At 44.5% G+C, this 13216-nt stretch overlaps 1 protein-coding gene across 1 annotated transcript; it reads left to right on the top strand.

Moving 5' to 3' along the window:
• The first annotated feature begins 7333 nt into the window (after positions 1–7333).
• LOC108794199 (uncharacterized oxidoreductase YtbE-like) lies at positions 7334–11866 on the top strand. The gene is made up of 2 exons (XM_018565204.1): positions 7334–7404; positions 11001–11866. The coding sequence occupies exons 1-2, from the start codon at positions 7389–7391 to the stop codon at positions 11858–11860; spliced, it is 876 nt and encodes a 291-aa protein (XP_018420706.1). The 5' UTR covers positions 7334–7388; the 3' UTR covers positions 11861–11866.
• The last annotated feature ends 1350 nt before the right edge of the window (positions 11867–13216 follow it).

The raw sequence follows: 13216 nt of genomic DNA, 5'->3' as shown, positions 1-13216 counted from the left end.
GACAGTCTCATTGTCACAGGTCGGCTAGAACTATGAGGTGAGTGAAAAGCACTCACCTCATAGTTCTCCTTTAATAAAAAAGAAAAGAAATGTTAAATAAAGAAGCAGCTGTACAGCCTGCTTTGTGCTAATTATAATCAGCACTTTATACAGTGTTATCCAATTTCAAGCCAATTTTTTATATATTTAATCCTACTTTATGTAAGCACATAGATGTTAACACAATTCTGCCTAGGCTGCACAGTTCCACTATGGCCATCGTCTGCAGATGTATGAAACTGTAGCGAACCCCTGATCCCCGAATGCCTGTGGTGGACCACCTTTAAACAGACTGCTCCTGGAGTCTGAAGTACAGAATAAGCTCTCATCCTGAGAGCGGATGTGCTTGAGATCTTCACTGGGAGAGGCACCAAACTTGTTCCTGAGGTCCATGCCATCCTGGCCTTCCTGGCACTTCCAGCAGTCAAAGGGCTCCTCTGGTTTTCCTTCCCAGATAGTTACAGACCCCACCCGGGTCCACATCTGGCCTTCTGCAGGCTTGAGGCCTAGTCAGCCTCTCCAACCTTGTACATCCCATCCCCAGACGAGGCCTGGGGGCGGGCTGCACTGAGCACACGGCAACTCCTGACTATTTAAACACTCCCTCAGCATGCACCACTGGCCATGAAAATCCTAGTGATTGCCTGGTGAAGCATAGACACCCCCAATGTTCTACTATTGGCTGCCCCATTCTGAGGCCGGGTCACACCCCACTACAGGTAGGTACAGACAATAGCAGAACACCTAGGAATTACCAAATGATCATAGACTACAAATCAGCCAGACTGATTACAGTTTCAGCAACATTAATTTAAAGAGCCACTCCATTTATGCTGGAAGGGGTTACAAAACATTAGCTGTCGCTACGGTGAAAGCAGGAACAAAGGGATTTGTGGAGGACATTATTTTAGTAGCAGCCAATCAGATTTTAGCCTACTTGAGTCACATAATGCATGATTTCTTTCCTATAGGTTAATGCACTTTATACATGATTATTGCTCTCTGCTAGCTTATTACTTCTTTACTTCATCCTATTATTTCACGCTACACCAATTAAAATTACCTATGGCTCTGCTGTATCACAACCCAATAGCTAGGGTCCGAGTAAACGGCTCTCTGTCGGATGCCTTCCCCATCTGCAATGGCACCAGACAGGGGTGTCCGCTGTCTCCTCTGCTTTTCGGGATAGCACTGGAGCCCTTTCTCCGCAGAATTAGATCAGATCCCAACATTCATGGTTTTCCCACGCCTGACAAGGAGTCCACAGTGGCTGCATTTGCGGACAATCATTAGACACTGGAAATCGCCATCCCCACCAACGATCCGGGAGTGGCTCTCCCGTATAGATACAGTATCGGCCATTGAAGAACTTATCCATTCTGGCAGGGACGACATGTCCAAATACCTTAAACCCTGGATGTTGTGGCATTTCTTCAGAGACTCAGAGGCATGTAAAGCTTTAAGACGGTAACACTACTCCTACTTACACTGTACTATACTGTGCCTTCTCCCTTTCCTTCTCTCCCTACCGGTGGGTCGGACGGGACCCCTTCCCCCTCCTTGCCTTCTCACCCCACCCTCCTCTCTTCCCCCCATTCTTTCCCCTACCCACACTTCCAGACCTGCTCCCACCCCTCCCACAATTACCCCACCTGATCTCCCCACCCGCCGGGCAATGATAGCACCACATATACCATGATCATCCCCGATATCCAATCCAGACCGCACTAGCACACATTAACCCTGCAGAGTTAGTGAGATCTGTTGATCCTTTGGCCCACCCGATTGTGGTATGCAGGTATTCCTTTCCACCACAATATGTGACCTAGTGTGATACCAGTACAATGGAATAGGAACCCCCGTGTTGGGTCCTACTCAGCCACTGTTATTGTACCCTCTTTGGTTTATTGCTTTGTAATACAGTTTTGGATATCACATGGCTGTTTTTGATTGTCAGTTTAACGCCTATGTACCTGTCATTGTCAAGGCTCTAAACAATAAAAAAAAAAATTTTTTACTTGTGAAAATTACCTATTTAAGGAATGGGCCCACATTTGCTACGTTTATTAATGTCTGCTAAGCCAAAATGGATTCTTTTGGTCACATTTACACTGTTCTCAACTGCATAGATATACAGTATACAGACATACATATTTGTTGGATATGCATTTCAGGATAAAATAATCATTTGGCAGTGTAGATGTTCTGCGCTATAAAATAAACAGGTAGGAGCTTGTATTTACAACTGTGAATGTACCTGTGTTCCTCTGCATGTAGAGTTCCTGGCACAGTGTGTAAAGTCATCTACCACAGAGACAATTGTTTGTTATGCTGCAGTCAGCTGTCAATACAGTTGGAAGAGCGCTGGACACATCTAGGATGCATTATTCTCTATTTGAGAACCTGTCCAACTCTCAGCCAATTGTCCATGCATGTTGAAAACAGGCTTTACACTAGACACTTTCAAACACTGCTTTTGTCAGTCCTAAATGTAGTCAGACTCAACTGCAATTGAGCTATTTGTTACAGACTCCCGAGCTTTAAAACCTCATTTACATTGGCAGCACATACCTGCCAATGTAGTATAAATATAGGAAATACAGGCCTACTCTATTCATGTACTGAATACAAATATAATCTGAAGGACCATCTCTCTTTAATTATTTGATTGCCACAGATATGGGGCTTTGTAACATTTTCCAGCTCAGTTTGGGGAGGATGAGCACTGTTCCTACTGATTTGTCTCAAATTAGGCCAGCGGTTTCTTAACCTGTGGGTCGCGACCCAAAAGTCACTGTTGAGGGGGTCGCAGCATCCACTTCTGCTGCGCTAGGTGAGAGGCTCCTCAGCCCCCTCCTAGCGCAGCAGTGTCAGTATAAAAGTGCCGCTGTACACACTCCCTGGCCGCTGCAGTGACATCTAGTGGCCGGGGTGTGTGTACAGCAGGGCTTTTCTATTTACAGCCGCTGCTGTCCTACTGCCTGCCATACAATGTGATCTCTGCAGGAGGCGGGCGTCTAAGCAGTGCTGGGGCTGAGAAGGCTGCATGGAGACAGAGTAAAGTTGGGGATGCAGCAGCTTTAATATTATATTCATATAGAGTGGGGGGAATGAGGACTAGTGGTAATCTTTGTGTACATATAAAGTGAGTAGTTAAATGTTGTGTACATTTAAGCCAAGATTTGAGAACAGTATGTACCACCACTACACCTAAATTTCCCATTGTATGTGCTCTATATGTTTATTCTGTAAGTCCTTGTTCGCACACCTCTGAAAAGTGATCCGCAGTGGAATGTTTTTCAGAGGTTGTTTAGAGCCGGCTCACAGGAGTTCAGGAGGCGATACTGCCGCCTATTTAATGGCTCTTTTTTTAATCCCCAATGGGGATTTTACACTGAAATACCGATCCCATTAACTTCAATGAGCACGTTGGCCAAATAGTACCGCCCGCCAAACGTGACATGCTGTAAACATTTTGCCCTGACCATGTATACAACCTGAGCCGCAACCATGTAAAATTGTAGGTGGGTGGTAAAAATGTGGATTAACCGCCTGTTTTCACCACCCCTTTGCTGCCTGTGTAAACAAAGCTTTACTCTAAATATACAGAGGGGAAAAGACAAAATCTGGACCTGCTGTGCATGGCAGCCAATCAGCTTCTCTCTTTCATTTTAAAATCTTAACTGAACAAACTGAAGAGATAACCTGATTGGTTGCCCTAGACAACTGCTCCAGATTTTGTCTGCTCAGTTTTGATAAATGCCTCCTCACAGTATATTATTAAATCCTTGGCTTAATGTTCTAGAGCAGCTGTCTCAAAGTACCGGCCCGTGGGCCACTTGCGGCCCGCGAGGCGGTACTATGTGGCCCGCAGCCACGTGACAAGTCAGGTACAAGGTTATGGACCGCATACCTGACTTGCAGGAGCAGCTACACGGTCTGCATCTCTATCGGATGCAGACCGCAGAGCTGCTCCTCCCGACACTGAGATCTGCAGCAGACCTCACTAATCATACATATGTGTATGGGGAGAGTGTATTAGGCTACATTCACACCTGTATCTTTAGGTGCAATTAGGAATTCCTGCATCAGGAGCATTTTCCTGCAGCCGCTGCATGTAAACGCCTGCATACCGCACGTAAAGATATGTGATATGATTACATTTGGTCAGGAATCAATCATTCTTCCTGGACGCATCGATTGTGCAACCAGGGAGAGTGTTTTCTAATCTCATGTAATCATGTCGCATACCATTACATGCTGTATGCAGGCGTTTACATGCAGCAGCTATCACCTGATCATTACCTTGAATAGGTGACAGCTGCCACTTGTAAACACCAGATTAGGTATTCCTGCTGCAGAAAAACGCAAATTCCTGACGCAGGAATCCCTAATTGCACCTAAATTTACAGATGTGAATAGGACCTTATTGTGTGTGTATTGGGGTCCGAAGTACCATACCGGATATAATTACATTTTATTTTGATGTACGAAATTTAGCAAGCGACCCCCATTGGAGAAAAAAAATTGTCGAGTGGCTGCCGAGTCAAATGAGTTTGAGACCCCTGTTCTAGAGGGAAATGTTGGTCAGCCAGGCTGGATTTTCATGGCTGACTATAATGGTTGCCCTGTGATAATGTGAGCACCTGTGGAAAAAAAAATGTTGGAAGGTGAAGAATATAATCATGTCTGACCATGATTTCTTATCTGTGGTTAACTTAGGCTGCACACAGACTTCATAGGTCAGTAAATGGTGCAGGCACACTTCTACCGACTTCCAGGCAAATTATCAAAGCACTCTAATAAACATTGTCAAGAACTCGCTTTTTAGCGGGTAAGGGTCGTAACAGGGAGGAGGCTGTTGCCAACTTATTGCCCAAAGAGGAAAACGCTCCTTCTGATAGCAAGTGGTCAGCTGGCTAGAGGAACACCCACAGCTATACAACGGTTATCTAAGGTTGCCACTTTTCCCACAAAAAAAAAACTGGTTGCATGATCCGTTTCCTGTTATATCACTGCCAGTTGTCCCATTGTTACAGGCCAGGCGGCACCCATATAAGCTCATCCCAGGGGTCTCTGAAGGCCTGTGTTAATGGCATTTGGGCTTGTGTTTATAGCATCAGCTTCAGATGGGATCATTTAGAACCTTGGTTCTCAACTGGTGGGTCGTGACCCAAAAGTGGGTCGTGACCCCCGTGTTCAGTGGGTCACCACATACCTTCCACTTTTCCTAGGTGAGAGGCAAATGTGAGTATCAGCTTGAGGTGAGATGGGATGGAGCAATGGCCGTAAGGGAGCTCCATCCATACGTGCATTGCTTACAGCTCCCTCACGTGTCTTATAGAGGTGCCTTGACCGGAGTGACGTCACATTCTGGCTCCCGCCACCTCTACAGGGCGTGCAAGGGAGCTGTACAAGCAATGCACATATGGACAGAGCGTCACAGCACAGCAGCCCACACTGGACTCCAGGCTGAGGATCCACTCCAGTTCTCATAAGGTAGGGAGACTAGGAAACTTACACACTCCAAAACTTTTTTTTTTTTTTATGTGTGTGAGATTGTGTTTGTGGTTGTGTGTGTCTGTCACTGTTTTTGAGGGCCCGTTCACACTAGTACAGTGCATTAATCGCATAGTACCTTGCAATTAACGCACTGTATCACGCAATTGCACCTACCGTGCATTCTGGTGTGGGAGGTCTGTTGCATTGCCATTCATTTGAATGATACCCCAAACGCACCTCCCACCCAAAGTTCGTACACCCAATCCGGAATGCGCGGTACCCTAAAGCCGTGCGTTCTGTTGCAGTGGACAAATGTTGGTCCTGAGGTTACACAGGTTGATCACTACTGATTTAGAATTAATAGATAGGTGCACTTCACCACCTTCTGACCTGCATTTGACCTGCTTCAGGCAGTCTTTTGCATTTCAATAGACTTGTATGGGAGTGCAAAACCCACTTGAAGTTCAAAAAAAAGATCCTCGACACTGACCCAGGGCCAATTCAAAGCACATTGGTACATTGGGCTGCGTTGCCTAATGTAGGTCCAATGCAATAACAAGCCAAGATTGCTTGTTTCCAATGGGCTCAGTTCATCTGACATCCATCTGCTGATCTCCCCACTGAATGTGGCTGGAAATGACGCTGATTGCATCACTTCTGAGCTGTTATTCCCTGGCGAGAGAACCTGGGGAAGAAGCTGACCAACCATGATCTGTGCTTGATCAGCTTCATGGTGTGCAAAGGTGACATTACGGGACAATTTGGGGTACCATATTTTCTTGCCGTTTCATGTGTGCACGCAATTTTTCAGTTTGGCATGCTGGGTATCTATTTACTCAGCATAACCCCCACTTGTGCATGGGGCTGATCAGATGAATCTCACAAATTTCTCCATGAGACTTATGCGAATAATGAGCAGAATGTCCATGCACCCATCGCCCCCCTGACCATGTAGTTTGTGTAGAATAATGGGTGCAGGCAGCGGTGATCAACGGATGATGCCGTACTAAAGCAGAAGACAAGTAGGACACTGACACTCCCAAATCGCTGATAATCATGTCTTTTATTGACGCATGTGCAACAGTTCACATAGTAGCCCTGTTTCATAGTAGCCCCACTTCATGGAGGGGATCCTGCATGACCCCAAAATGTCCCTATGTGAAATTTTGCAAATGCGTCAATAAAAGATGTGATTATCAGCGATTTGGGAGTGCCTGTGCTACTTGTCTTTTCATGCAAATATTGTTCAGGGCCGTTTGCATGTCATCGGACATGCTGTCATAACCAGGTTAGGCAGGAAATCACAGCATATGTCCGATTACATGTGAACGCCATGAGTGCTGTCAGCTATTCACCGGCGTCTCATGTAGCACTTTGTGAGAGTCACCCATTAACATGTGTGAATGGGGCATGACATTTTTTTCTCTTCCATTTTGTTTTTCTCATAGCACCCCATTTTTCAATCCTCTTTGTGAATAATGTCGTAATTCCTTGTACCAGAAAACGTCATTGTTTACATTTACCAAACTTAAAAGTACCTACAGCAAAAACCCTTTTTTGACAAGTGTAATAATAGTACGAATCCCTCCAAGCTCTGAAGAGTATTGTAGCACTCAGAGCAGAGGATTTCACATGGAAGGCAATGGCTAATTATCTCCGGCCATTATATTTATATAACATAAGATATGTTCACTTCTCCCTCAGAGCCAGCCGGAGAATGTGCAAGGGGCGGTGCCCTTGTGGGGAGCTCTATTGGTCAGGCTCTTGTCACTCATAATGAGGGCTGACTGGGCGGCTCCTCCCCGTCCCCAGTCATGTGATCTCCTCGTGTGCCGTGGAATGCTGAAATGGAGCAGCGCAGAGGTACCGTATGTGGGCATGCAGAGGAGAGTCAGATGGGCTTCATAGTACCAGCAATGTACCTGTGTGTAGGAGCAGTGCGGATCCGAATGAGGTCACGTGATGCTCCTATTTCCTTGTTTAGTGTACATGAGAAACATGCTCTTTATAGTGAGAGAATCAGAATTTGTATTGACATTCAGATACTGAGTATTGTGGAGGATCAGGTGTGGGGGGAGGGGTAGATATCAGTTTTTGCTGACATTGCTTTTTGGCAATAAACTTTGAGCATCCAGTCAGTCTTCTTTCTCTATAACCACTTGATGACTGGGGTGTTACACCCCCTTCCTGTCCAGCCCATTTTTCAGCAGTCATGTGCTGCAGTACTTAATACATTATATAAAGAAAAACGTGCCCAAAAATTAACCCTGTTTTCCCTACATTACGTTATGAAGCATTTCTTATTACCCAATTGTTTGGTAAAATATAAAAGACGGGGTCACGTCAGGTAAATAGACACCGATAAAGGATAGAAAATCCTAAATAGACACCAAACATGTCAAGCCTTAATATTGTGCACGCCCCTGAAATTGCAAAAAACGACCATACCCAAAATTGGGTTTAAAAGCTTTTAGCGCTCATCAGTTTAGTGTTAACAGTGATGGCCCTAAAATGATTGCTCGCACTCTGACATTCGCGGTGATATGTAGCATGTTCGGAGTAATGGGCGCAATCGTTGTATTTCCAAATAGGCGCACGCATGTTTGTATGTGGGGTGCTTTAACTTTTTCTTTTTTACACTTAACTTTATCGTGTAGGGGGGATAAGAAGCCCCCTACGTGATGGCACACATACAGTGACAGGTCCTCTTCATGGAGATATCAGGGGTCACTTCTGCATTCAGAGAGCGGAGGAGAGATCGTGTGGTGATCTCCCTCCGATCACTGTTCACAGAGCCCTGCAGGGGATCGGTGGAGGGGGCGCACTGAGCTGCACCACATATAAGCGATTTGGCAGCTGTTCACTCGCATTTAGGAGTGTCCAGTCTGGCCGTTTATATACAACAGCCGGACTGGAAGCAGTTAAAGAAGAACTTCGGGCAGAATAAATATTAACACTTGCAATGGGGCTGCCCGTGCATGGTAAGGGTTAAGTGACTGTTTTGGTCTAAGATGTAAATTATCAAATATATACTCACCTGATCCTCGGTCCCGCCTGGCTGCTAGACTGGTCCCACAGCCTCTTCTTCCCTGGGCTTTGGCGGTCTTATGATCTGTGACGCCATTATGCCTGTACAGTCTATTAGACGTGAAGACACTGAGGGACATACCACAGCTGGAGAGAGGTGAGTGATCACCGCTGCGAGAATGAGGATCAGGTGAGTATATCTTCTTCAAATTGTCGAACCAAGATTACAATGAGCACTTAACCCTTGCAGGGTGCAAGGGTTAATTTTTATTCTGCCCAGAGTTCTTCTTTAAGAATGTACTGGCCATATCTTCATGTGTGGCTTTTGCAGCTGTCGGTGTTGTTGGTGATCAAGGAATGGCAGATGTTCCCCTCACATCTTTCTTGGGGAGACATCTGGTCTGCTCTTGAAGCTGCAAAGCTTTGATATAAAGTGACCCTGTCACGACATACCCATATGCTCATACTCATACACTCTTACCCCATACATAGCCCAGCTGTAAAAGGAGTGAGACCACACTTGTCTCTCTGTCGGCCCGTATATTAAAAAGTTGCTGCATCTCCCCAGCTGCTGCAAGTATCTGACCATCAAACGAGTTGAATATGTGTTCCCACTGCAAGGAAATGTGGTTCCTCCCAAAGGCTTGTATGTAATGTAGTGACATAATAGCTGGCGGGAGGTACTACAGCAGCTCTCCCCGTTGTTTGGAAGGAGGCCTGGCGCTGAGAGAGGTTACCCCAGGAGATCCCACTGTGTTGTCACTCTGGAGAATGCAGTGGGGACCTCAGTGCTCATTTGTTCCAACCCTTGTTTTTGTTGTACTTCTGTCTGGACGGGCAGCTTTTAAGGGCGCATTCTCACTGCTACGGTGTTTTTGTGATTAACGCATGCTGCCACACAATGCACCTAGCATGCATTGCAGTGTGGCAGGTGCATTGCATATCCATACATTTGAATGGCACCCCAACGCACCTCCTGGCTGCAATGCACTCCGCCATGGTGCCATCTGGGATACTGCTCTACCGTGCGTTGTGATGCAGTGGAGAAAAGAATGCACACAGGCCCTACTTTTTTCCACCTCACCGCATGGTATTGGTATTACGGTACCGCATGTGGCACTGCAGTAGAGTAGATTGTGGCTGGGAGGTGCGTTAAGCCTGTGACACACTGCACGCGAAGCAGCGCGGTGGTGTGCAGACCTTCGCGTGCGGTGTGTCATGTCACTTTCACTCCAGCGCGTCAGCTTGCAAGAGCTCGCATAGCTGAGAGTGGCGAGATGAAAAATGTCATCTTCAGCCAATCGGCTCGCTTGTATAAACCCACGCGTCAGGATGCGAAGTTGTTACGCACAAACCGATTGGCTGAAGGTGCAGTCTTTCATCTGGCTGCGCTTAGCTCACCCACTGCATGTGAACATCCGTGCTTCACATGTAGTGTATCTTTCTATGGGGACAGATCCCTTTCAAATTGTTTGGAATAGCTTGTCGTCTGCAAAGCAATATCTTTTAAAATGTTTTAGGTATTAATACTTTGGCTGTAATACTTTGAGTCACTGACCAAAAACAAGTATAGATACAAGGAATACCAACTTTTTTCTGACTTTCATTTGGCTTGTTCTTGTTCCAAATCTAAAACAGCCAGGCCACTATGATTTCTAGGAGGAGGTCAGCAATGCAAACCCACATGTGTTCTTTCACAACAACTGCACTTTAATTCTGATTTCTCATGGAATGTGTTCTGCAAGGACCACTTTGCTACTATATATCTGTACATTGTGCTAGGTTTACACAACTAAAAGCCATAGGGATAACACAGTGTCCATTGGTTCACAAGTAGGCCACACATTACCTGTGCAAAGAAGCTTCAGATCATAATATGAGATAAGAATGTGATATTTTCATACAGTATAACAATAACCGCTAGTTGGTTCATAGCCATAAACATTCAACCTGCTATAGAGCTATGTTGGGAGAGAAATTAGCCTGCATATGATGCCAAGCCATCTTCTGGTCTCCCTTGGGATATAGACTCTGGAAATTGTATTTAACTAGTTTCTACATATATTACCAGTTTTGTTTTTATATTATTATTATATGGCTAATATGGTTATAGCCTGGGATATATCTCATAGGAGCATTGTGATTGTTTATCCTTTTTATGAAGCTGTAAAAAAAATTGAATCGATGCTCCATATTGTATTTGGGGATCAGACTTGATCCTCACTAATTCTATGATCTGTTGTTGTACAGTACACCTTTATGCCTGCATTCTCTGTTTTCCTGTATTGAATGATCAAAGTAAATCTAAAGGGGACTGATGAGCAACATTGGTCTTTTCATAGATGTTCCTGGAAATTGACAGGTCACCAAGAAATGTATGACGAATACAATTTTGTTAATTAAACTTGTTTTTTTTTCTCTTAACTCCATAGTTCTACAGCCAACTGTGACATTAAACAATGGCGTTATCATGCCTCTCCTTGGTCTGGGCACATTTCGTTTACGCGGACTTGAAAATGTTATTCAAGCTGTAGATGCTGCATTGAAATATGGCTATCGTTCATTTGACACAGCTTCTGTCTACCGCAATGAGGGTGATCTCGGCAAGGCTTTGCGCCAGCTTTTACCTAAATATGGCTTAAGCCGCGCTGATGTCTTCATTACAACTAAATTAGCCCCTGTAGATATGGGCAAGGGAGCACGTGAGGCTTGTCTGAAGAGCCTGGCTGAACTAGGATGCCAATACTTGGATCTCTTCCTGATTCATTGGCCAGGTAAGCAGGGGTGGCGAAGTGATGATACCCGGAACCATGAAGCAAGAGAAGAGAGCTGGAAAGCTATGGAGGACCTGTATCAAGCTGGCATTATTAGGGCACTGGGAGTATCTAACTACACAACATCTCACCTTACAGAGCTGCTTGGATCATGTCGCATATCACCAGCAGTGTTGCAGGTGGAATTTCATCCATGCCTACCACAATTTGACCTTTTGAATTGGTGTAAAAAGCATGAGATCCATTTCCAAGCCTACTCCTCTTTAGGATGTGGTGATCTACTGAAAAAGGATGAAGTGACTAAGGTTGCAAATATCCACGGACATTCCCCTTCCCAGATATTGCTTCGGTGGGCTCTCAGACAAGGTGTTGGAGTTATTCCCAAGGCTTCAGCCCCTGAAAGAATAAAGGAAAATATTGGGGTTTGGGACTTTGAATTGACTGACGAAGAAGCTGAGATACTCAGAGGAGATGGCACAGAGAAGAGATATTGCTGGGATCCCACTGGAGTAGTATAGGACTCTGTTTTATGGAGGTGTAGTTGTCTTCCTCCTTCACACCCAATTACTAAGATGTATATTTCCCATTTACTACTTTACAGAGCATATTATTAGGCTTCTCCTTTGTTTTAAGATCTAATTAAAACTTTCTTGTTTATTTGATAAACAAAATGAGTGTTATTTTTATGACTTGCCTATTGCATCCAAATTTCACCTTTTAAAAGTTAACTGCAGCATATTGCTCTTTTGTAATTACTAAATTTAGTGCCTAGATGTAAAAGAAATCCAACATCAAAACATATTATTTACAGAGGTATCTTCATGGGTATGGTGCGTTTTGAGAATCTAAACCTGTTTCCACATGATCATCTTTTATATCAATTTAGAAATTAGTTTTGGTGGAAACAATCTCTCCTTTTAGTAGAACAAGACTTTCTGTTCTACTTAGCACCTGTTTTGCCTGGCTGGACAGGAAGGGAGGGAAATCTTTTCAATGGACACCCAGAATTCATGGAAATCATGAGCGGTTCTACTTTTTCCACTACTGTACTAGATTTTGAAATTAATGTTTCCATTGGGTACATTTTCCTCTGTGACGATAATGGGGTTTGAGTCTATTAATATTAAATATAGCAATCTCTTGTCCCCCAGTTCAAGCAAATGCAGGCAATCATTTAGTTAACTTTCTCTCCACATTCCAAAAACCAGAGGTGTGCCCTAATCTGGCCTGTGACATATTTTTTTTTTTTTTATTGCCCCAGCACTAGATTCCCAAATAACCCTCAATCTTTTATGGCTGCCCCTTATTAAAGGCATGCAACCAGGCACTCGTCTATTACCAGTTGACAGGTTGATATAAACACAAACAGGTAGAGTTAGAATATCAGCTCCATTTCATAATTTGGAATTGGACAGTTTATTGTAAAATTAGGTGCACAAATAGCTGTGTCTCATCACAATGTGAACACATATCAAGAATGAATAGTTTACAATGAGCCACGGTTGGACAGGCAACATTTACCTTTCCATCATTCCCTCAGGACGTTTAGATTAAATCTAACTTAATGATGCATCATAATTTAAGGGTTGCCGGTCCGTATTAAATATGAATATCCAACTGTCCTCATAGTTATGAATTTAACTGTTTGGGAGGAGCAGAGGAGGAAATCGTAAAAGCTCGTCCCTCCTGCTCTTCCTCCCCAGCCCTGCCCTAGGGGCCGGCTACGAGGGCAGAAAAAAAGATACTGCGGAGGCAGCTAGAGCGGCTCTTTGTTTTGAAACATCAAGAAAGGAACTTCAGCAACATCAAGAAGTCTTAACATCGCAGAAGAGTTCCCCTTTAAAATCTGGAAATCATCTGTGCAAAGCTTGCTT

The sequence above is a fragment of the Nanorana parkeri genome, unplaced genomic scaffold, assembly GCF_000935625.1.
Source record: "Nanorana parkeri isolate BGI_ZX_2015 unplaced genomic scaffold, ASM93562v1 scaffold25, whole genome shotgun sequence".
Taxonomy (NCBI): Eukaryota; Metazoa; Chordata; class Amphibia; order Anura; family Dicroglossidae; genus Nanorana; species Nanorana parkeri.
This window is presented reverse-complemented; position numbering and strand designations above follow the sequence as displayed.